The 26,892-nt window shown below is 37.0% G+C and overlaps 1 protein-coding gene across 5 annotated transcripts in view; it reads right to left on the bottom strand.

Annotated features, from left to right (window-relative positions):
- The window catches only part of Gug (arginine-glutamic acid dipeptide repeats grunge), a 66,321-nt gene that overhangs the window by 11,280 nt on the left and 28,149 nt on the right, over positions 1-26,892 (bottom strand). For 4 of the 5 annotated variants that reach the window (XR_014443343.1, XM_083135280.1, XM_083135283.1 and 1 more), the window contains 8 exons: positions 26,234-26,269; positions 20,307-20,402; positions 18,020-18,213; positions 15,325-15,453; positions 12,973-13,086; positions 6,727-8,738; positions 4,137-4,299; positions 1,395-1,531 (listed from right to left, as the gene is read on the bottom strand). Coding sequence is in view for 4 of the 5 variants with exons in the window: in XM_083135280.1 (XP_082991406.1) it covers positions 1,395-1,531; positions 4,137-4,299; positions 6,727-8,738; positions 12,973-13,086; positions 15,325-15,453; positions 18,020-18,213; positions 20,307-20,402; positions 26,234-26,269 (2,881 nt within the window). In the remaining variant the exon portion in view is untranslated. The remainder of the gene's footprint in view (positions 1-1,394; positions 1,532-4,136; positions 4,300-6,726; positions 8,739-12,972; positions 13,087-15,324; positions 15,454-18,019; positions 18,214-20,306; positions 20,403-26,233; positions 26,270-26,892) is intronic. The other variant, XM_083135281.1, reaches the window with a different exon arrangement.

Raw genomic sequence — 26,892 nt, 5'->3', positions numbered from 1 at the left:
ACTTCAAATTTTGCATAACTTCCAAGATAATTAGACTACGTGAAAGTGTTGTGCAGCATTTTTGCGAACCTAATTGCCAGAAAAGTATTAGCTGGTATCAGTAAATAAAATGCAACCAATACTTTCCAATACAGATACACTGGTTCAGCTGCAGTATCCATTCTGTTCCCTCCTTGTGTCCATTGTTAGCAAACAATATGCTGGTCATACAACTCTTGCCACCTGGCAGAACACCAATGTACAAACTTGTGTACTTGTAAGTACATACATGTCTGTCTTTGATTAAAACAAAACCAAACTTTGGTGAAACTGTGTCGTAGATATTCACACAGTCCAGGAGCTCTTCTATCAATATTTACATACAAGAGGAATGGAGTGGTAAAACAAGTCAAATTAACCTTAAAGAATCCCCCTACATGATGCTCTGCCAGTAATACATATTGGGCACACTGTTTCAAAAGTTAAGCAATTTTTACTTTACGAACTGTCCAGAAATTATCAATGCTGTTGAACCCTGAGTTTTACTTTTTACCACATTATACACTTGATCTCTTTCTGGTTGCAATAAACAAATGTTAGAATTTTGTTTCCAACCTGACATTTCCCAGTATTTTAAGTTTTTAGCATAAGATCCCTGAAAAACATATAATCAAGGTTGCACGGTACAGTAGAGCGTCGATTATCCGAACGTCGGTCAACCGAACGACCGCTTAACCGAACTGTGTACTCGCTCGCACCTGTTACTCTCCCACCTTTCCCACAGTAGTTTAAACGTTAATTTTGTGTACTGTGTGTATTGTTCATGCAAAATGCGTATGTAATATGTACATATTTTTGTTTAATAAACTGTACCACATACTATATATTCCTACTAAAGTTGCCTTTGTACGTTACTTTGTAATACTTAAAGAGATGCCTGTTTTTATGAATAAATTTACTGTACAGTACTTCTTTTTGGCAAATAAACATGTACAGTTCGATTATCCGAACAAACCAGTTTTCCGAACACCCATGTCCCCCAATTACTTCGGATAATCGACGCTCTACTGTATTAGTAAATGAATAGCAACATGAAACATCAGAGTATATACCAAAGATATTGTGTATGCTTCTTTTCTACCTTAGATACAATGATAACAACTGTATTCGAAAGCTATGGGGGTAGGCAAGGAAGTTAAAATAGCTAAGGAACAATCTTTATCCCTATGACCTGTCGATATGGTTCTTGGTACACGAGAATTTTGTTTCTACGTGCAAATAAAAATGGAATACTTCTTAAGGAACCCTTCTGTAAAATATTGAGGCAGGCACTTTTTTTAAAAATGTATTCTTACCCTACAACAAAGAAACCCGGTGCACATCAAAATATTTTTATTATTGAAAAGTGTACTTACCTCAGTTGCCTCAATGCTGGTGTATCTGGATATCCTTGTCGTGGAGTAAATCGATCATATGGAGACGTAATTGTTTCTATAGGACCACCAGAAGGTGCCTTTGGAGCATCCTGCTTTTCTGGAGTAGCCACCTTTCGCTACACAAACAAAATAAAATTAGCATGTCATGTACATGCACAAAACATTACGGAAATCATGATGAATTTCATATATAACAAGTATATATTAAGATTTGTATTTGTTAACCGTCATATATATTTGCCCAACTTTTCACAGTAAAACAGATTTGAAGAGGTCAAATAAGGCTATTACTTTTTAATATGTGAATTTAGACTATTTTTTCTTATATCTACACCTCTATTTTTCTTGGTAGTTTTTACTTGTAAAATTTTCTAATTTTCTTCAGCAGCTTATAACTTTTAAATCTTTTCTAACAGAGTTCCTGTATTGTCCCTTATTAGATTTTTAAGGCTAATCATGATAATGTGGATGGATTATGATCAGTTGAAATTTACAAAGAGAAGAGAGGACAGATGGACAGACACACATCCATACACACACAAACAGGGAAAGAGGAATACTCATTCCCACCCTGGTACTTAAGCCCACAACATTCATTGTGAGATTGAGTCGATCACCTAAATGCATCATGAGAACAAGCCTGGCCTAACCTAACTATATTGACTTCATACAGTATAGTGATAGGCTTATTTTAAGAATATGAAAATCATGTAAAAACAAAATCCATATTTATCATTTTCGAACATTTTACAAAGTGGTTCTGTTGTGGTACTACACAAATTGTGTAGACACTTAATGACCAATAATTGAATTTTGATTTTGGCAGTTTACAGTTGCCTTGTAATCACGATGTTCAGCATTCAATTACTGTATATGACTGGCATGTCATTATAAGTTCAAATGCAGGGCAAATTTCTGAAAGACTAGCATGATGCTGATTTAATATATTCCAAATAGCTAATTATAATTTCTTCAGTGTACAAGAAACAGCATTGACATTTGTGTATCGGCAAGCTATTGCTTTTCCTACACTAAATCAGGATACTCAGAATAAACAAAATAAGAAACACCCATGTCGTACATAAGAACCTTGGTTCAACAGTTTGTTCTACTAACAACTATCCAACAGAGGTTGGATTATATTGATATCTGTAAGAAAAAATGTTAACAGAATTAGTACAGACAAAATCATTATAATTAGACGTAAGGGAGTTACTAATTTTTGCCACGGAACTTACTTGCAGAGGTTCTGGCAGAGGCCACCGAAATTAATAGAACTTCTACAAGTAAGTTTTGCGGACAAAAATTACTAACTTCCTTTCGTCTACATGTCTTTTATTCCCCAAACATGAAAATCAATATACAGCATGTTCAAAAAGTGATGCAACCTTATGGGAAATCTCATGAATTGTTCTTGTTTCATTATACCTGAATACCCGAAAAGACTATTGTCATTGGTTTATGGAATCTGTAACGCCAGAAGGGAAGGAACTCGATGATTGGTACTGGACTGATGAGGCATGGATCCATCTGGATGCATACATTAATGCCCAAAATTTTCAGGTATGGGCCAGTGACAACCCACATGTGATGAAGGAGTTGCCTCTGCATTCACAGAAAATTGGAGTTTGGTGTGCCATATCACGTAGTTGCGTGTTCATTACATTCTTTGAACAGACATCTGACAATGGTGAGAGAATTTGTTAACACGTTGTCAGCTGAGAAGTTGGAACGCACATGGTTTCAACAGGACAATGCCACAGCCCACACAGCTGGGAACACAATGAGTTACTTGGAAGAGTGTTTTCCAGGACGACTGATCTCAGTGGGGTTATGGCCACAGCAATCTCCAGATTTATCGCCTCCAGACTTCTTCTTGTGGGGTTATCTTAAGGACTCTGTCTACGTTACTCATCCGCACAGTTTTCCGGAATTGAAAGACAATATTCGTAGCTGTGTTGGTAACATCTCACAGATAACATTGAAAAGGGTTTCCAACAACATGGTTCGTCGTGTCCACTTGTGTGAAGAACAAAACAGCAGTCACTTCCAGCACTTAATGTAAAAAATGCAATAAATAAGAAATATTTTCCCATAAGGTTGCGTAACTTTTTGAACACCCTGTATTTTTAAGAATGGACTGGTATGAAACTTTTGTTCATGCAGTAACTAATATTTCAACAATCCAATAAGAAACTGCAAATGTTCCATGTGTATGCTGATGAAAATGAAAGTGCAAACTTCGACATTTCCCTTTCCAAAAGAAGACTGCAAATTATAGTTATATTAATAAAAATAATAACAAAGGATAGATTTTTGCCCAAGTTACAGGCTAATTATAATATTGGATTCGTAAAAATATTGGTTATTCTGCTGATTGACTACATCAGCAGATATTGATAAGAGTACAGATACTCTTGTAATACATAGTATTGGCATCAGAAAGTATCACTTCAAATTTCCTCACCGATAATGGCCGATACTTTCTTGGAGTGTGGGTATTTCACAGGGTCCACAAAAGTGGGAGTCTATTTATCCATAAGTTATGTAAAACAATAATTTAATTCAATTTTGCAATATTGTGCATCCTCCTCTATCTCATCCTTCTTGTCGTCATACTAGTAGTACACGAAGAACAACTTTTCAGCAATGAAGGCTACTAAAATATGATAAAATGCCAAATGTGGAGACAGGTAATAAAATTGTACAAAATAAACTTACTGCTTGGGCTGCAGCTTTCTCCCTTTCCTCTCTCTCTTTCTCTGCCTGTTTCCGAAGTCTCTCCTCTCTCTTGCGAGCTAATTTAGAATCAGGCACAGGTTTGAAAGTGAGATCAGTTCGCGTACAAGAATTGAAGTCTCCACGGTTCCAGTGTCTCAAAAATCTGTAAACACATACATAAAAGTCAGCCACAATCCAGGAGGACTGCATCTGCCATGCAATCAAAATCATTAGAGGTCATCTGACTGACAACACAATGCTACACAAATTACATGCATTTCAACTATACTATACAGTTAAGAAAAAAATGATTTAAAATACATTGGTAGAAGAGCATAACGAAGAGAGAAGCTTTCTTTTGTGATCCTCACGACAAACAATGCAAACACACATCTTTCATTGATTGATTGATTGATTTGTTTTTTAAGTCCACTTTATGCACAGAAAAGCTAATCGGAACTGGACCTACAGTTTAAAGTGGGATCCGAACCACTATGTGCCTCCACCAGGTATCGAACCTGGGACCCCTTGATTACAAGGCGACAACGCTACCACTGCACCATCGGGGAGGCCTGCACATCTCTTATTGAAGATTTTGTTGGAGAATCCTGAACCAACGATTGCAATACATTTTACAATGTAATTTCTTAGTGTAAGATTCCCCAGATGAAAATCATCACTGTTGAATATACTGTAGGCCTGGTCAGTTTAGTGGAGGTCTGCCTTTTAAACTATTATCAATATCCATTAAAAGGTATGTCCAGAAAAAAAACACTACATTTTTGAAACAGTGTGCTCAATATGCTTTAGTGTCAGGTAGGGAGATTCTTCAACATCCATTTTCCTTTTTGCTAGAACACTTCATCCTCTTGTATACACATGTTGTTCATGCATTCTCCTGAAACCTCACATCAAAAAATGTATTTACTTGCTTAGAAGAGAAGTACATTATTCCATGTTGTTTTGTTATGATCTATAGCTGTTTATGTAAGGTAGTGTTTGCTGAGGCTGGTGCATTTTTTAAAATTACAGAGATGAGGATTTTTCAACCCACTTTGATAACTGTATACCCATATCTAATTATCTGGCATGACGTATTTCAGGAAACTGACAATATACGTTTTTTTAAATCAACAAGCTCTTCACATTGCACAGTGGTTCGGATCACAGTTTAAACTGTACGTTCAGTCCCAGTTAGCCTTTCTGTGCATAAAGTGGACTTAAAACAACAATTCAATTCAATTAAATAAATAAAAACAAATGCTTGGTTTTGGTTTGGTTTGAGTTGCTGTTTTAAGTCCACTTTATGCACAGTAAGGCTAACTGGGACTGGAAATACAGTTTAAAGTGGGATCCGAACCACTTGTCCCTACAACAGGTATCGAACCTGGGACCCCTTGATTACAAGGCAATGACACAACCACAGCGCCATGGGGGAGGCCCACAAAAACAAATGCAACAAATGGAAAATTAATGTTAAAAAAAATTACACTTCATGGCACCATTAATAAAGTATATTGGTCACATTAGGATGTTGTTTCAAATGTTAAGTTTCTTTCTGGACAGACCTCATATATATACACTTGCGTGCAAAGAAATAGACCCACCTCACACTTTGACATAACATGTTTACTTGTTGTTACTTTTTCTCCAAACTGTTTGGAGGTGCTAGTGAACTCTGCATTTAGTTCAGTAATAAATACGTATGACGTGTTCTGACGAGCTAAAAAAAAAGAATTTGCACCAGAGTTCCTGCCCCTACTTCAATCCCAGTACTTCGTGTTGCGGTAGAAGACGAGTGGCGTAATATCCCACAGGAAAGAATATTAAATTTGATTCAGTCTATGCCTAATCGTATGCGGGCTGTTATTACAGCAAGGGGAGGCCATACACGTTATTAGAAATTAACAATTGTTACCATACTTTATTGTTTAAGTTCTTGAAAACTCAAGTTTTCTAACATTCTGAAATGGTGTTTTTTTTCAAAGTATTACACTTTGAAATTTTTCACTTATCAGAATAAATTTAGGTTCACTTTAAGCGTTGTTAAATGATCTTTCAAACAACATACTTCATACTTCTTTTATTGTCTTATTATTTTTATTACTATTTATTTATTTTTATTACTATTTATTACTTATTACTACGACCGGATCAAGAAAGTGTGGGGTGTTACCCCCACACCCCCTATATGCCTTCATGGCATAGTGCTATGCACAGGGGAGCACTTTACCTTTATTTTTTTTCTTCTGAAAAACATTTTATGTCAAAAGTGTGAGGTGGGTCTATTTCTTTGCACACAAGTGTATATGTTATGCCTCTACACAATATAATAGACAAATAATTTCACAAGTAAAATTAGTTACATTACTACGATTTACAATTATACACAAAATTATGAGAAATTTCTGTGTCTTGTTTTGCACAGCAATTTTAGTTTTTATGCTCTTCACTGTTTATAATTACTAGTTATAATCAATAATGATGTAGAAATGTTCTTTTTATAATACTATTTTTCATAGCATTTTGCTTGTTTAATTATCTAATTATGAAACTTAATTCTGTTGAATAGTTAAAAATAAGTACTTACATTGCACTTTGGCTACGGTGGCATTCAGTATCTTCGATCTTTGGCTCTGGGCTGGGACCTCTTGGGATATGCGTTGGACTAGGCACTTCATCTTCTTCCTGTTGCATTGGCTGCTGTGGTGTTTCTGGTTCACTTATTACCTCAGTTTTAATTTCTTCAGGCAAGACCATAGGTTGCAAACCAGAAAGAGCTGGGTGCCTCGCTGGCATGGGAGCCCCCACAGGATGCTGTTGCATCGATGGCTGCAGAGGACGAGGCGATGAAGGGGACTGAGGCAGTGGTTGCATAGCGTGGGATGGCCTCAACGGATCCATAGATGGTGGAGTTGAAGGCATGCCGATTCCAGATGGAGGTTGGTTGGAAGGTACCAGTTGCTGAGGGCCAACAATGCTGCCGTGCGGAGCCGGTGCTGCCGAGGATGGTGGTGTTGGTTTCATGTGTGACGATGGCTGAACGTGATTTCTGCTGAGACTTATTGGCATCATCGGCCCCAGGGACTGCGCAGGCGATAGTCGTTCTGGTTGATGAGCAAGTGCTGGGTGAGTGGGCGGTGCTACCGTCACAGGGGCCGAAGTGCAAGGTATATGCGTTGATGGACTAGACACTCTGGGTTTCATTTTATGGATAGTGCTACTTGAATGAGACAATGTGACAGAATGGCTACTTGTTAAGAAACTGGATGATGCTTGCGACTGAGAAGCAGTTTGATGCATTGAATGTTGATGAGATTCTTGTTGAAGTGTTTCTTCGGTTTCACGTACCGATATCACCCTCGTGGTTTGGGATGACAACAGAGAAGTGGTGCTTTCTGAAGTTGTTGACGGCGGAATCGGTTGCATTCTTGGTGGATACGGGTAGGGGAATGAATACGGGTAAGTGTACGATGAGTATGGATGAGGTGCGTGTGTTGCATACGACAAAGCATGTGCATGTGCATGTGCATGTGTGCTCTGATGGACGAGAGACGAATGGGAAATATACGGTGACGCATGTGAAGTGGAAGGCAAGGGAGACGGCTGACCAGGAGGGCGTGACGCTTGGATCACTGGCTGTGGGATGGATACTTGACTGCCACTTGATGCCACAACTACACTGTTATGTGATGACACTGCCGGAGATGGTGTTAGTCTTGGTGAACTAAGTCTCGGTGAACTAACATTCTCCATCATTTTTGGAGATTTCGAGAGGTTATACTCAGGCTCTTTCTTAATATTTTCAATTATTGGTCCCAAGAAAGTATTTTCTGTATTGCTCTGCAAAGGTTGTGACACTCCGCAGGATGGATAACCTGGAACTTTCACTTCCTTCAGCGACTGAAGTGGATCGGTTGCCATTTCTGACGGAGTTAGAATCTCCTGTTTAATTTTCAAGTTCTGAGGCTCGCTTTGCATCATGCTAGATGCATTAGTGGTACTGTTAATACTGCTAGCAATGCTAGCTGTAGATGGAATAGGCACTGTTCCTGCACAATATGGCGAACTTGGGATGAAATTCAAGTTTTGTGGCAACGGCTGCTGAATCACCGGTTTCACATCCTTTTCTTCGGGCATTTCATCAGAACCTTCCTGTTGGTTACTTTCACTCGAGACGGGGGGCACCGGCGAACACAGCATGCCTTCTGGCGTCGCTGACGGTGGAGGAACAAGAGGCACACTTTCAGTTTCTAGTCCTGGTTCTATCTTAATGGAAGTCTGCAAACTGATTTCACTAAGAATAGGAGGCGGAATTTCACCCTTTACTTCATCACTACTTTCCAATTCTTCCTTTATCACTGGTTCTTTCACTTCCGTTTCTTCTTCTTTCTCGGACTCTTCCTTTTCATTTGTTTCTTCCGGAATCAACTTCTCAGGTAACTCCTTTTCTTCTGTCGAAGGGAGATTGGAAACTGGAGATGTTGAACGAGAACTAACAGCTTCGCCATCCTGTCCTACTTCTCCTTCGGGTTCATTGTCAACTTCATTGTTCTCTTCGTCAACAGAACCACTGTCAGTGGTAATACTTTCTGAGGGACTCTGTAAAAACAAAAAGAAACATTCAATGTATATTTTTCAAGAATCACACATCCAATTTCATCTTGTTCCTGAAACAGGGTGATTGCAGACAAGCCAAAACTGAATATCTCAATTTGTACAAATTTTCACCATATGAATATAAATAAATTCTAGTTTCTATACACTAGCTGTGTAATACAGGGGTGGAAACTATTCAAAGGGTCCAAATTACTGACTTAAGTGACCAAATGCTGACTAATTACCAGCAATTTAATTACAGTCTATCAATGAATTTGCATTTTAAAAGTGAAATAGGTATTCTGTTAACAAAAAATTATTATCTAGCATCCAAACATTGCAATAGCTACTCATGGAACATTCTTTTATTGAACACCAAGCTATAACTTTTATGAAGATAAAAATGTTTTCATCTTGTACTAAAAAATTAATGCATTGTAAACAATGGCATCAAAATTTTTAAGAACTGCAATACATTGTTTGTACATGTACTTCAACTACACAACCTCATAAAATGTGCCAATGTATGTGAACAGCAGTGCACAATAATAGTTACTGTTAGGTTAGGAAAAATTATATAAAGAATGTCTTATCCCCAAATGAACTGAAAAACAGCTGTTATCTTACTGGGAAGTCATCATGTACCCCTAAAATGCAATAACAACAAAACGATTACAAACTGCAGCCATAAACAAAAAAAAAAGTTCTAACTTTGACTGACATTACTGACCAATTCCCACTCTTGTAAATACAATAAAATACTAATATCATGGGTTTTCTAAATACAGCAGTTATCTTTGATAAATAAAGTACGGATAAAGGATCTTCAACATAATACATACATACTATGATTCAAAATGGTCCTTAGGACCTCCCCCAATGACATAGTTGTAAAGCTGTTGCCCTGTGATCAAGGGATGCAACATTCCATCCCCAGTCAAGGTACAGTGTACAGTTTCATATTCTACTTTAAGACTCTAAATTCAGTCCTGATTAGCTTATCTGAGTAAAAACTTTCTCTCTTTTATCAAAATGATCCTTTCTGAAAATTGCAAACTTTCTAAAATTGGAACCATTTACAATAAATTACATACATTTTAAATTAATATTAGTGAACATATTACATGCTACTGTCAGCCAGACCTAGATGTCTTACAGCATTGTAAAGCAAATATTAACACTCAAGCTCCTCCATATGATAAGCATTATAATACATGCAAATGTAATTTAATAGCTAATTAGTCACATGAAAAATTTAACTAATAAAAAAGTACCACCATAAAATTTATTTTACTGCAAAAAAAATCGAGTTTTTACAGTAATTGCTATTTTTGGACTTTTGGTCCAGTAGTATAAAATGGAAAGTAGCATAAATCATTATCTAATGAAGTATATTCATAATGTGGTAATACCAGGTGTGCCGGTTAATAATTCTTAATTTTGTATATGGATGGCATTGGAAGTAAGGGTTGGTGCACAGTCTCAACGTTATGTCACTTGTCAAAACGCCGTGGATGTGCAACCGAGTGCGAGTGATCGTGATATTGGGTATGTGTCAGAAACATGTTGACCTTCAAACCAAATGTGCGGCACGTCCTGCTTTTCTTGTTCAATCAAAAGAAAAACGTGAGTGAAAGCCATCGTATCCTTGTGGAAACGTAGGGTGACAATGTCCTAACACAAGACGAGTGTGTGCATTGGTTTCGACGATTCAAAAGTGGTGATTTCGACTTGAAAGACACAGATCGACCGGGCCAGCCGAAAAAATTCCAAGATGCCGAATTGCAAGCACCGTTGGACGAAGACGATACGCAAATCCAACAACAACTGGCAGAGAAGTTAAATGTTGGTCGCTAAACCATATCTGATAGTCTTCATGCCATGGGAAAGATCCAGAAGTCAGGAAAATGGGTCCCACATCATCTGCATGACAGACAAATGGAAAAGCGAAAAACGGTGTGTGAAGTGTTGCTTTCTCGGCATGAAAGAAAGTCTTTCTTGCATTGGATAGTGACTGGGGACGAAAAATGGATCTACTTTGAGAACCCAAAATGCAAAAAGTCATGGTTTAACCCAGGACAACCTTCAACATCGATAACAAAACCGAATCGCTTTGGAAGGAAGACAATGCTGTGCATTTGGTGGGATCAGAAGGGTGTGGTGTACCATGATCTTCTGAAACCAAATGAAACAGTGAATGCCGTTCGCTACCGTCAACAACTCATTAATTTGAACCATGCATTGATCAAAAAGCACCCAGATTGGCAAGAAGACATGGAAAAGTGATTTTGCAGCACAACAACGCCTCATCATCACAAACAGCGAAAGGCGTCAAGTTCTGCACTTGGCTGGAAATTCTTGCTCCACCTGCCATACTCACCAGACTTAGCCCCTTCGGACTACTACTTGTTTTCATCGATGTCTCACTCACTTTCCCAGCAACACTTCAACAATTACGAAGATGTAACAATGGCTTGCTGACTGGATCACCTCAAAATGTGGACGATTTTTCTGGAAGGGCATCCACAATTAGAAGGACAGATGGGCACAATGTATAGCTAGCGATGGTGCATACTTTGAATAAAGCATTTGTTACCTTTATAATCAGATACACTTGTTTTCTTTCGGATCAATTAAGAATTATTAACCGGCACACCTGTTAGTTTACTCTTGAATAAAATTTTGGAAAATTTGCACGTTCTATGTACAAAAACATGGCCTAGAAAAGACAAGAATGTTGGATTTCATGGAATTTTTCGTTGTTTTAGGACATTTTTTAAAAGAGAATTGCTAAAAATGCCAACAATTCACATTTTTTTTTGCCAAATTTGCATTATTTCTAACGGGCGAAAAATGTGTCCAGACATCACTGCACATTATTAAACACAACTTCGCAGCAGTTCCCATTTTTCACGGTTTTCACATTTGCAAAAAATGAATGTCCCTACTAATTGGAAATTACTTTCTGGCCAACCCTCGTATAAATCAGTAGATGGAAAGTGAAAATTTAGTAGGGCTGGCAGAGAAAAGTCACTTCTTGAAAAAAGTGATTTGCTTTTATGATTGAATGATTCGAGTAAATATGATATTAAAATATTTACGTACTTATTATTAGTATTTTATTTTATAATATCGGACTTCACTCAGTGAAAGATTAATGACCATCTCTCACGAGTTTAAAAAGACAAGACAGATAGTGGCATTATTTCAGTGCAATACTAGTGTTGCAGTAAATTTGAGGTTGGGAGCATGCACTTGCCAATTTTATAACGTTCACCAATTCAGATTTATGTTTCACTTTTTCGTGATAATATTCAATATATATCCAGTTTTGTTGGATTCTTCTTGATATCTAAGAATAGTGCAATGTCATTGTAAACGTATGTTAACTTGTGCGAAACCAGTAATACGTTAGGATGATGAAAGAAAACCTTCGTAAGCACTACATTAAATAAGATGAAGTGAGCCAGAAGAGTAATAAAATTCCAGCAGCATATTTGCAGTCTAAAGCTCTTCTTGTTTATGGATGCGATTTTTGTTGGATGTTGCAGTCCGAAGACATCCAACCAAAATCAATTCCATAAGAGTGCCATGCATGCAATTTCTGTCACATGTTGTATTGAGATACTTTGTCGGGTGGCGTATGTATCAATGGAGCCTATTTGTTTCCATGTTCCTTCAGTTTGTCCAAAACTTACTATGCCATCCGACAACTACCGGACGGCACCACGCGCTCCCATCCCCTCCATCTGTTGACAGTTCTGTCCCCTTACTATATATATATATATCTCTCTCTCTCTCTCTATCTCTCTTTCTCTTTCTCTCTCTCTCCCTCCCCTCCCCCTCCTGCCATCACTGGCTTCTAGCGCCGTAGTTGTGTTGTGCATAAAAAGGGCCGAAAAGTTGAGGCCGAAATTTAGCAACAAGATTTCCTGTTCCCATGCAGAGTTCCATAACGATATCTTTAATAATAATAATAATAATAAAAAAGTCAATCAATACAAAATTCCCTGACTTTTTTGACACCTCAAATTCCCCGACTTTTCCCGGTTTTCCAGGTCTGTCGCCACCCTGTTTTAATAGCACCAACCATGGAAAAAGCAAATCCAGTGCCAATGTATTAAAGCAACGAAGTTTGGGTAAGATGATATCTGCAAGGGACAAACATTACAAAAAATATGTAGCAGATTTAACAGAAGCATGAACAAAGGACCCAATAAAAATTTTATTTTCTCACTTCAGCTCGATCATGCCTCTTCCTCTTGAAAAGAGAATCCTTGTCATCTTCATTTTCTACATCAGCTTGCTCATTGTGGATCCTCTTTCGTCCTTTTGATGTTTCTGATTTTGACTGTTGGAAAAGCATTTTGAAATTGTAATCTACCACTAACTACAAAGAATTAAACCTTAATTCAACTGACATGTATGCAGTATTACTGGCTGGTGATATATGAAACAAAACTGCTAGCGATAATTTAAAAGTAAATAATATGATGAAAAAAGAAATGGAATCACAAGTCAGAACACACTACCAGCTCAACTTACTGAGCATTATTTTAGACTGGAGCCACACATTTTCATTACATTTTGTCAAGGTGTTTTTCCCAGTACTAGAATGGTACATCCAAATTAGTACAATATTGAACATGTCATGTTCTTAATGATTAACCACAACAGAAATGTTTATGTACCTACTATAGTTTTCTGTTTTGGCGTGATGGTACTCGGTGGCGAAGCGTCCTGTCTCTGGATGGGTAGGTACGGGATGGAGTAGGGATGGGGGGGGGGGGGAGCTGTGAATTTTTAAAAAGTAGTACGTTAAAATATAGCCCCTAGAAAATAAAAGATAACATATTGCCTGAATCTCATTTACTGTTGTTTGAAAAAGTTGGGATAGGGATTGTAATGTAGTGATTAACGCTCTTTCCTTATAATCAACAAGTAGAAGGTTCGATTCCCCCTGGAGGCTTTGGTTTTGATTCTACTTGAATCTAGTCTCAATTAGATATCTGAGAATAAAGGCGATTCTGTGTCAGTCAGAAAACAGTGACGATGGGACTTGATGTTCTGACCATGTGTCACCCAATGAAAAAGCCATTCTGTCAGGCCCTAGCCCTCTTACATTTGTTATATTAAAGCTCCTTGTAAAAATTATTTGCTACTACAATAACAGTCTCGTAAATGTTTCTCTCATTAAAGAAATGGATCACTTGATTGTCACATAGTATGTATTTCTATTTAATGCTGACGTCCGTGGCTGATTGGTTATAACAGCATGCTACGACAAGGGCCTCAGGTTCGAATCCTCGCCTGGGCATAGGTGTTCTTTGTGAGTGTCCCTTCGTCAATGTCATCATATTATCGCTAATCCTCATCTTCCCAATTAGCCAAAAATGACAGAAAGCCAAGTAAAATAAACTAAATCTATCCATCAATTATTTCTTTTTAACTCTTGTATGCATATAATTCTTCTTCAATAAGTGAACTTTTTTTAAAAAATTATAATACGATTTAGAAAATTATGAAATTCTAAATGAAACACTGACACCTTTCTCTGTAACACACCAACCAGAAAATTACAGATACATCGAATTTCTCAATACTTTTGCACTGTACTATGCCCCCTTTTAAAAGTAGCGCGCTTTCAGTTATGTCATTAATCATGAAAAAAAATTTCGCCTCAATATCCCTATCCTCAAAGTAATAATTTTAAAATAATTTCCCCTCTGAATAGAGATTCGTGTGAGGCACATCCAGCAGCTAACACTTCGCGAAAAGCGGATCCTAAAAAAAGCTGAGAGCACCAAACTAAACACTGGTAACCAACTTACATGCATTATTTCAAGTTAGAATTCTAATAATGCCTAAGTTGATAGGTTAGGAGGCCAGGTTTAGAGGTATTAGCATCACATTTTCGAGACAGTTGGGTGTGCCCCGCTCCCGGCACACACTGAATCTTCCATGAAAACGCTGTTTAAACAAGCTCTGTGCATCCACTGCCTGCTTCGTCACGCGATAGTACACGACTGGCACTCTTCGAAAGTCAGAGGCTTGCCTCACAGTTTACATTACAGGCGAACGTGGCCCTGAAATTTTCTTCCCGCACGAATCGCATAGGTTGTTATGGGACCAGCTGAGGCACTCTCAGGTGGGTCTCGCTGAATGAGCACTTCGAGTTCCAGGAGGATTGGAAACTTGCGGCAATTATTGGAAGACCTAGAATTTCAGTTTTCTTTTATTAAGCGTCGTTTAATGAAATTAAAAGTAATAAAATAATCCGTAATAGACACATATATTAGGGTAGGCCCGGCCTCCAGGGCTCTTAGGATGCTTCGCCACTGATGGTACTTCAGCTCTTCTAAGTAAGAGAACATGGATTGTTGAAACAACTTGTTTGTACAGCTGAAAAATCATTACACCAAAACATGAAGAATTTGTTTATGGGCATTGTTTGCAGAAACATTCAAACTTTTTTACAACCTAATATTTCACACAAACAGTTTGAGATAGCTGTTGAACAATCAGCAAAATGAATCTGTTGAAAATTACCACAATCACATTGTACAATGAAAGGTTGTACAAGACATACCTTTTTCTTGTTCTTATCGCTTGGAGATGAGCAATTACTTAATGCTCCTGGAGATTTGGTTCCAGATTTCTTATCAGCCTCACTTTCTGGTGTATCTGTTCCACTTCCACGTTTTGGTCGACGAGAATTCTGAAAAGGCATGCAACTTGAGTGCAACTTGTTTGAAGATAATTAGGGTTGGGCCGATATGAAATTTTGGCCAATACCGATAAAGTACCGATATAAAATTTACCAATACTGATAACAGATATTCTATCGATCTGATATAAAATTAGAAATGATCCTTGAAGAACCTGAAATGTTCATTGATCTCCTTAATAAATGTGTGTTTCGAGGTGACTGCAGTGCAAAAGAAGTTGAATATTTAGACATTTACTTTTTTTTAGAAAGTAGGGCATGGAGATTATCCATAAAAATTACAACAAAATGGCAGAATTTTGCACTAAATTATAAGATATTTATGGATATATCTGATCAGTAAAATAATCGGTGATTTTACCAATAAACCAATATGCCTATATCAGCCATTACCGATAGAGTACCAATTAATCGATCCCATTCCTAAAGACATTCATCTGAATAATATATCAATTTATGATTTGGTACACACAGGAGATACACTTCATACAATTATCGTATCACATTGGATTGTAAAAATCAAGATTTCGTTACAAAAAACTCTGTGTTAAAAATAATGAATAAAATCTCAAAATTGATTTCAAAACTACACCTAATATTATGTTTATGCAAAATAAAAAGGTTTATTCTAACCGTACATACTCCAAACTCCAGAACTGAAATTCATCAGATATGGATGATACACTGATGACACCATAGTCATATACAAAAAACCAGAAGAGATCAACCTGTTGTTGGAAAAACTAGATAGCATCCACCCAGACTAAAATTCACCATAGAACATGAAAAGCAGAGCAAAATCAATTTGTTGGACCTCACCATCAGCTGCAGGGTCAACAAATTCACAACCACAGTTTTCAGAAAACCAGATGCAGGCAACCAATATATCCATGCACTATCCAACGATGCACCCAAGCAAAGGTCAACGTATGGCTAAACTTCTTCCGAAGAGCCTTCTCCTACTGTTCCAGAGAAGAAGACCTGAGGGACGAGATAGCAACCATCACGGAACTGGCACTGAAACATGGATATACTGAATGCCAACTCTCCACATGGTGCAGCAAAGCTGAAAGCCAAGTCAGACAACCTGCACCATCAACACAACCCACTCTACCATCGCAACCAGATCCCAATAGCAAAACCAAGTGGTTTGCCTTTCCCTACCATCCTACCACATCCAACTGCCTTACCAAAGCCCTCCGCCCCTACAACATCCAAATAGCACACAAACCAACATCCAAAATAGCTGACCAACTAAACAAACATAAACGGTACTTCCTCTCCCCCTCAACAATCCAGGCGTCTATGATGCTGAATGCGAGTGCAAGGCTCATTACATCGGCAGATCCATCTGGCCATCAGTGAGAGAATTCAGCAGCACCCATCAAATGCAAAAACTGCCCAACCCACCACCGGACTTGCCAAGCATGTCAAATTCCACAACCATAAAATTGAGAAAGTACATGTCAAATACAAAGCACACACTCTCATAGGCACAAAAATCAAAGAAACACACGCCATCATCCACTACAACCATGAACTGAACATATATAGTGGTCAGGCACACCACACCTGGCTTCCTTTACTGCAGCAATTAACACTGGTAAACAGCAGACGACATATACGCAGACATACAGGCGACAGCAGCACACCTTGCGGCGATTTAGGAAAAAACAACAGAAACGTGCCAAGCAACAACACAACGAATTCGAACGAGGATGGTGGCAGTGGCTACCGAAATTAATATAAAATAATGTAAAACAGCTTCGCGGAAAAAGTGTATCTATTACCGCGTCTCTCATTCCCATAGTATGTAAAAGTACATTTTTGTAGTTATTGAAGCATTATCAAGTTTAGCCCTGTGTAAAGAAGTAAATTTTCACATCCCAAAATTTGAAGGATAATTCAGACTGTGGAAAATGTTGTCAATAAATTAACTATAACATTTCTTGATTAAGATTTTATTTTGCATTTTGCACTTGATTTCATGACAAAATACTGCATAAAAAAGTACCTCCTACCTTTAAAATAAGTGTGAAATTAACATTTTGTACTTTCATCAAAAATGAAACATGCATGTCCCTGCTGTTGAAAGTTGGATCTGAATCTCAGAAACATGATATCCACCGGAGGCATTTTTCTCGTTACAAATGATTATGTAAATATTTCACAACACCAAAGTAAGCTATAGTCAATCGAACTAGCTAAATGCATAGAGAATGAAAAACTATAAATATATATTACATGAAAATTGTGGCAATTTCAAGGATCAGACCTGGATGTTTGGTATTCCCAGCCAATTCCACAACCACCCAAAATTTGGAACTCCAGGGAACCTATGAATCAACCTGTGCATCAAAATGGAAGGAAACAGGAAACACTCACTTGACAAAGAGCCTGGATCCATGCAAGCTTGGCACCTTTGCCCCCTCCCCCCCTCCTCTCACACATATATTTTATGACTTTAAAGGAACAAAACATCCTGCTTTACATTTCATGACACATGGAAAAATATATCCTAGTGGGGACTGCAAGAAATGGGTTAAACTGTACTTACATCTGAATTAACTAGTTCCTTTGTTCGAGTTCTTGTCCGAATTCGTCCATCTTCTTCCACTTGAACAGGCCGGAACAAATAAGGTGACTCACGTACATCTCTTGCTGGGAGTTCTCCATATTTCTTATAGTGTGAGCGACAGTCTGTGCACAATAGTGTTTTCTCCTTTCCTGCATGTTGCCAATCCCGAGAATCTAGAGTAAAATACGTATTTTCTTTAGCATAAGCAAAGATATTTATATCTGCACATTACATTCAACATAATTTTCTTAATTATGTGCATTTATTGCAGTATTTATACAGAATATTGAGTAAGTCATGCAAGCCACGGCAATATGAAGTAATATGTGTATTTTGCTGTTGATGTTGTTGCAGATGAAAGAATAACACATTGAGCAAGGATACCTGCTCTTATGGAGAAGCGCAAGAAACATTTGCAAAGAAATCATGATGTATGCGGTAAATGTAGTTTTACAATTGTGTGCGAGAAATTTTGTGTCCCCACATTACTAATTTCATATTATTATTTTTTCAGATAAATTTCGAAGGCTCACTACCTTCATTCACTGAAGTTATGGTGTCTTGGATGTAGTAAATGAAGGCAGTGAGCCTTCGAAATTAATCTTAAAAAAAAAAAAAAAATCAGCAACACATTGCAAAGAAATGTCTGCAGACACCGGGTCTACAGAAATCAAGTATCAAACGCCTCTACAACAAATTTAAGGCCATGGGAAAATGTAATCAATGTATTGAGAGAAGGTCGTCCATCAACAGTGCTGACAGAGAAGATGTCAATGGATATTGAAGTTGCATTGACCTTTAGTCCCAAAACGTCTGTGTGGCATCTCTCTCAGAAAAGTGGTGTCTATGTGCTCTGTGCACACAGCTGTTAGGAAGAAACGGAACCTTTTCCTCTACAAGGTCCATGTTTTGCAGGAATTACAGACAGAACACTCATATCCATCATATGCATTAGTGTAAATGGTTCATGGAGCATGTGACTCCAGATGGAGAAGAGTTAGATGATTGGTATTGGATGTATGAGGAATGGTTTCACTTGAATGGTTACATTAACTCACTAGCCGCCTTAAACCCGAAGGTTCATGGCTGCAGCAACACATCTGTCCCTATCTTGAGCAAGATCTATATACTCTTTTCCATCCCTACCGATTTCCTTTAAATCCATCTCAACGTTGTCCCTCCATGGTTATGTTAATTTCCAAAACTCGCGAATAAGGCCATTCACCATACCTTACATGAAGATCCTCTCCAAAGCCAAAATATTGCATGTGGGCTGCAATATCCCAAAAGACATTTTCATGAATAGTAATTGGTATGTGTTGATGGTACAGAAATTTCTTACCACACTTCACACATGATGAAGAGGAAAAGACTTGTTTTCAGCAAGGCAATGCCACAGAACATACACAGCATTGAACACCATGGAATTCTTGGAAAGCACGTTCCCTGGAAGGATATTTTCACAGGAGTATTTGGCTTCAAGATTGCCTGATCTCACTCCTCCTGACTTTTTCTCATGGGGACAGCTGAAGTTCTCTGCTTATTTGATGAATCCGCACATGCTGGTAGAACTGTAGGCCAGAATTTCTCAGGACACATTCAGGAAGGTGTTTCACATGATTTGAAGCATGGACATGTGGGAATGTGTGGGTGGCATGCATTTCCAACATTTGCTGTGATTCTATGGGTTGCACGACCTATTGAACACACTGTAGTTCAAAAAATTACAAGTACAACCCCCCCTACATTTGTTTTCTTACAGTGAGAGGTATGGTGGTTCAGTTGGTAGGGTATTGGGCTATCATGTGAGATCCAGGTTCAATTCCTAGGATGAGTAATCTCTATGGAGGAGGCGGAGATATTTCAGGCAATGTTCCTGCATAAAGCAGCTCTGGGGTTCACCTAGCCTCTAATACATGGATACCTGAATGGGGAATTCCTGGTAGGGAGGCTAAATGTGAGTAAGGTGATAATCACACCACCTCAACAAACAGCCTAAACTGTGAATATATGGGGCTCTGCCTCTACATTGTCTGCATTATGCCCCCCTCCCTCCCCCCCCCCCCATGGTACGTTGCAATGTGCTGGGGTAGGTTTACCTCTTTTTACTCCTTTCTATACAGTGTTGTATCAAAGTATCAGCTTCAAGAAAGTTACAAATAGATAAAATTTAAATTAGACTTATGTGCTAATTCTGTAGTGCTTAAAGGTACAACTCAACATCATGCGATACTACACACACAACAGTACAGAATGTATAACTTACTTGTAGTGAAGCAATTTTGACATTGATACGTAACATTATCCCTTGAGTCAGAATCGTCTTCCGAATTCTCATCTTCACTGACTGAACTCGCTTCACCTGAAAGAGAGGAAAAAATGTTTCAACATGCAACAACTAACAACACCACACGACATCACTTTCAGCATAACATGGGACTATTTCCTTGAAGAATGGACAGTGTAACATAGCAGACAAATACAACCATAAGAAGACATGAAAAATCCACAATGTTGCTTTAAGACTCCACTGGCAATCTTGAAATTACTGAAGAACATTTTTCTGGAGGATAATCAGTATAAGGCATTTCTGGATATTGTACTCCCTTTCCGGAGAATATCCCTGACAATCTTATACACTGTTACAATTAATACTCTATGAATTCACAATAGAAACACCAGAGCGATGCAGAAAATACTTTCAAAGAAGTATTGCTGCAACTTAAAAATAGTAAAACCATGCATAATTACAAACTTTGATACACAAAATAATTTACACTTTAACAATAAAAAAAAAAATCATTCCTATTACAGAATTAACACATCCATTTGTTTATGATAACAAATTTAACTTACAAAATAATGTATGTTTACGCCTCCTCAGCTCCGATTACCCAATAAATACTTCTAACACTGGCTCCTGTACATAATTTTTCAATACTATCAAAGATCAATCCATTCTAGAAGTTTCATTCTGATTTCAGCACTAAGATCTCCTCTTCTATTAGTTAGCCTTCATTTTAAGCTAGCACTTTCCTTTGACTTTGTGTATTGTATTTCACAGTAGATTAAACAATACAATCAAATTTGACATGTAAACATGAACTCGTGTAAGGTTCAATTAACCACACGAAAATCAGATGCTGCAACACATGATTTTGATTTCTGTTATTATGCATTGCTTTTCTGCAACTTATGAGTAATTGTGGCAATGAGGATGAGTGATGATATGATGAAATTGATGAAAGGACACTCATACCCAGGCCAGGATTCAAACCTGGAAGCTCTGGCTTCTTAGTGCACTGTGCTAACCACTCTGTCACAGAGGTTGGAATGTTACAACATATGATAACACTGATTGTGATAAGCCCTTGGAAAGTAACACAATGTTGCCAACCATTCCATGACTGCTTACTACTAATGCTACGGTAATACCATTTTGATACGATAAAGATACTCGAGCTAATTTCTGTTGATACAAACACAGCTACTTCAACATTACAAGAATTTTAATATACATCGTATTCACTATTTCATGTAACAAACAGCACATTTCTTCTTATTACAAGTAATGACATTAAACAAACTTCTCATTCGTGTCATAAAAGCATGTAGTTGGAGAAGAAACGAGTACAATTCAATTTTCCTTGTGCTGGTTCCTTCAACTATAATTTACAAGAAAATTCTACAATGGAAACAAAATTTACATACAAGAACAGTACAATAAATCAGATTCTAGATGATTCATTGCTTGTTTATGACAACACAAGCGATCTAACAATTACCCATGTCGTCCATTTGACCTGCATTAACAATTAAGGTTGTAGCTATTTCCATTTATAATATTCCAGAAAATATAGTCCCTTACTAAAGCGAATTACTTAAAATTATGAATTTTTACACTACAAAATCATATGTATGTGTAATTTTACATGCAAATTAAATTAGCCATGTGAGGTTGTGTTGTATGTATATCTCAGTGTAGATTGAAAAAGTTCTGGGAAACCAGAACGAAACGTCGCAGATAAAATAACTGTGTTAGGATATTTTGCATATAATTATGTGCATGTAAACCATTCTAAAATATCCGTAAAAAATAATTGGTGCCTATTATGGTTCTACATTGAAATGTGTGCTAGACTTTCTTTCCAAATGGGAAAAGCATATGATGTATGTCAAAGAATCTTAATAATGATAAAGGAATTTTGTCTTATTTGGTTACACAATAGATAGAGCACGACTTAGTGGTTGCACTGTGGGCATCCAGTGTAAAAACATTCCCTCCAATAAATGTTTGAATATCAACGTAACGAAACATACCTTACAAATGTAACATAACACTCTTGGAATTATGACTAAGTTTATAGTATACCTGTTATTACCTATACTTTAATGACATGGTAGAATATCCCAATTTTCACAACAAACATAACATTTTATTCAAATTTTTACTTAATGGATGATTTTTAGGTAACAAACTTGAATATGTATGTACTAAATCTGAATATTTACACTTGCATACCTTTACATACAGATGCATCTGTAGGTAATGTGATACCTTAAGCAAGTTCAATTTTAGCCGTACAACAAAGAATTTACATAGTAAGTTACATTTGTAGTCAATATATATCAATTTTGATTCTTTATGAACATGTATAGTCTCATTCAGATAAGATTTACCACGACTTAATTCCCTGAGTGCATAGCATCAAAGTGATCAAGATTCTTCTATCCAAAAAAGAGCAATTCACAACACTAAACAAAGTTCAAGGAGTGTAATCTTCGAAATAAGCTTAAGCTTTTTGGAAACCTCCTTCAGATGTTTTCCGTTGTGAACGAGGAGCGAGGATGCCCCGAATGCTCGTCATAAAAGTCTTCTTGGCCATTTTCAAACTCACATTACCACCACGCACACTTCTCAAAGTGAGACACTTGTCCCCATACGTCGGCTGCATTTTCCCATGAATCTCAATGGGCATTCATCCCATGCTCCATAGAAAACGAATAACAATTTGCTGCTCATACGATGTGGACGTCTTGAGTACTACAGCCATCTTTGCAAACTGACAGCAGCGCCATGCTGTGGAGCTGACGAGAGTTAATGCTGGGCCATTCCAAGAAAAAGCTATTGCATTGAATGCATATCTCAGTTTCTCAATCACACTAATATTTGAGCTGAAAAAAAATTGGGGCAAAAACTTTTCGATTTGCCCTCGTATACACACATACACAAAGTGAGAATTCTCCCTTGGATAGAAAATTGAAAATACTTCTTCATACATACTGTAACAAGTACGTATGCGACTTACTATGAATGCAATAAAACCAATACTTCAAACTGAGCTCAATTTATCACCTTACCACTGGCAGTTATATAGAGGCTTTGCCTGGACATGGACGTTCATTTGATCATTTAAGTTTGTCCCTTCATCAATTTAAGTAATCAACATTCATCTTTGGTGTGGTAATTAACCAGAAAGCAGAGGAAAAATGTTACAAAAATACAATACAATACCACACACTCAACTCATGATAACAAAAACTTAGATGTCAATGTTTACACATAAATCACAATTATTTTCTTTCAAATTATCATCATTTAACAACATACTCTGTCATGCTTATTAGAACAATTTGCATCTTATTCCATTTTAAAGTGGAAGAGAAAAACTTTAAACAAACAGATGAAGCTCACAGTAGTACACATCACACAAAAAGAGACTGAAGAAGAAATGCAAAATGAGTTACTGTCAAAGGCACTACTAGAGAGTACACTGTCAGGATGTTGGAAGACATACAAAAGCATACTTGTACACACAAAAGCATACAGCACAAACCACATCCATAAGAAAATTTTAGCTTGAAGATTCTTCCCTTCAGTTCTACAGTACTTTCCTATTGCAATGCTGTCATTCACAGAACATCTTTATTACATTTCCAATTATTCATTGTTCTAGGCACATTTTAAAACAGAGAAGAATAGATCTTTCATTTTTTATGGAAAACTATTTACTACTTGAAGTCTGTAGAAATAATGTCAACTGAATTTGTACTTGAAGCAGTAACAATCCAATGATATGTACACATTAATAATAAAAAGGAAGAACGAGGAAGAGATAAAACAGTAACAAATGTTTCTTATGGTAATAGTCATGTTTTGACAACTTGAGTATTACTCTACCTCCTGATGAACTCACTAGGTGGTACTAAAAAATAACAGAGGACATTAAAATGAGATGTATGTTGAGAAGTTGATTAATTTTTTGTGAAATGTTATGTCCAAACCTATATAAACATACCTAGATGAAAACAAGCTTCTAATTATGCGATCTTTTCTGTTTATGAACCCATTAGTATTTGCAAAGTTAGCTGCCGAAATTGATTTCAGGTTCATGTACTCTACAATGCATCAAAATTAATCAGTTCCTGAACAGAGCAGAGGACAATAGGAACTTGCTTCCATCTGGGTAAACCAATCATGTTTACAATGTTTCAGCATGAATCATGTGTAAATATGATTTATTATTCTGTTATCTGTCTTCTTTAACAGAGTCTGATTTATTTCTATATCTTGTGTTACCAGTGTAGCCACAACTACTGTGACAAGAGGATACACTGGTATTTGCATATGTATAATGTGACAAGCAGCTCTTAGTCAATATGAGATCAATGAAATAAGAGAACAACTTTGGTAAAATAATGAAGACTACAACGACAAAGTGGTAAAGTATAGTCGTACATGTACATGTAGCATATAAAACCTAAGGGCTGAAGACAATCAGCATGTGTTTTTCAGATACTGGACTTTGCACAAAAAATTGCACATACATGTGTGGGGTAAACAAATAATAATCTGTTCTAACAATATGCATTGAAAAAACACTCAACATGAAGATAAGAGTCCTAATTATTCACTGGTTAGATAGGTCTGATGGGTTTATGTGAAGAGTCATGAAAGCTACGTCATTTCAACCTTCGTGAACCGAGCGCAGGCATGTTGATGAGAGGACATTGTGTTTGTATGCATTCCATTATCCTTAGCATGTGTTTTTATGTCCTGCAGTGTTTTGGCCATTAGGATTACTTGATAATAAAACATGACATGAGATATTAATTTGATTTGAAAGAGGGAAAATGTTCTTGAAAGAAAAAAGGGGAGGAGGGTACAACCAATATGGCATCAGGACTTAAGGGTATGGTCAATTTTATTCTTGTCTGAACTGCATGTTCACTTCTTTAAAGGAATCAAGAAGTGCTGCTATGCATATCAGTTTTTGGGTTTTTATTATAATTAGAAAATCTATTACATGTACTGTGTCTTACATATTGGAACTTCAAAATAAAATTTATATATTTTTGGTACAGGAAAAGTTTTATGACAGGAACTTTGTTGAAAAACTGTATGGAAAGGATGAAAGCATAGATATTAGAGTGGAGAATAATTACAAAAAATATTTATGCCCAAACTACATAACTTCACAAAGACAATGAGAGCCAACCCTTTTATATATCTATGTCCAGTATTACCAATGAACTATAAAAAGAAAGAAAACTAGATATGCCATTAACAGACAAGAATTTCTTACCAGCTTCATATTCAAATATGTGTCACCCATGTGTAACTACAAAAGCATGCAATGCCCTCTGTATTGACAGACAGGCAACAAAATGGGTTAATTACAAGAAGACTGATTTTTAAAAATGTATGGATTCTGATGGTGAGTTCAGGGACTATTCGTTTAATATTCCAAGGAAAAGGATAACAACTACTTGATTCAGGAAAAAAAAATGCACTTTCAATATCTTACAAATTTTCTGATGGGTAGGTTTGTACTTGCTAATAAGAATACATTCCTCCTACATTAGAGCTACTTGAAATTAAGTACTTTGGATCCAACATGCTCATTGAAGTACCAGCAGCCTACTGGTGTATCAGCCTTCAAGGTGTGCTTATCAGCTGATATCATGCATACAACATAGCTCCAAGTCTTCTCTTTCCCTTGATACAGTGACTATTCTTGTCTAAATACTGATTCTTAGGAGAGTGGTGCATCTAACTACAGCAACATTTTGTGCAGCTTGGGGTAATCCCTTTTCCTTATTATTTGCTTGCAACTTGTACACTGCCTTCTACAATACACTGCACGATCTGATACTATTTTCTTTAACTGTCCAAATGTTATGCTGACTTACCCTGTTCCTTGGATATTGGTCTTGATGATCCCACAGCTATGAAACCAGAGAAAATAATGTTAGGAATTACGGCAGTGTAACCAATCTCAAGTACATACTATTCAATAATTGGTTAGCCGACTTATGCAACTTGCATTACATAATTGTCACCAAACAAAATGAATTGTAGTACAAAAAACATCGGAAAGGAAGGGGGAGAAAATAGAACTAAAAAGAACTATGCACTTCAAGGTATCCTCTGAAGTGGTCGGCATCAACAGTTAACAATTAAAAAAAATCTGCATACATGATCTCGATGATTTCAGATGGAATTTTCAAAATGCAGTATATTCTTGTCTGCTTCAACATGGAAGTAAATCTGTGTTGGCATGATGAAAAACACACACATTTTTTCCCATCCTCTACATGCTTAGATTATCACCGCCTGCATCATGTACACTGGTTAAAAAATCTAATGAGAAACCCATCAATGACAAAACACCTGATAAGCAGAGCTACATATCCATGGTGAATAAAAGATCAAGATTTCGTTACAAAAACTGAACACATTTCAGGATTAAAAGAAGTATATAAAATGGCATTTCGGTGTTAACATGATGAATAAAATTCTAAATTTGATTTGAAAACTGAACTTATTACTCAATTTTTTTTGTTTCTAA

This window comes from Lepisma saccharinum, chromosome 14 (assembly GCF_977018435.1).
Source record: "Lepisma saccharinum chromosome 14, izLepSacc3.1, whole genome shotgun sequence".
NCBI classification, from domain to species: Eukaryota; Metazoa; Arthropoda; class Insecta; order Zygentoma; family Lepismatidae; genus Lepisma; species Lepisma saccharinum.
The sequence above is the reverse complement of the archived record's forward strand: the minus strand, read 5'-3'. Positions and strand labels throughout refer to the sequence as shown.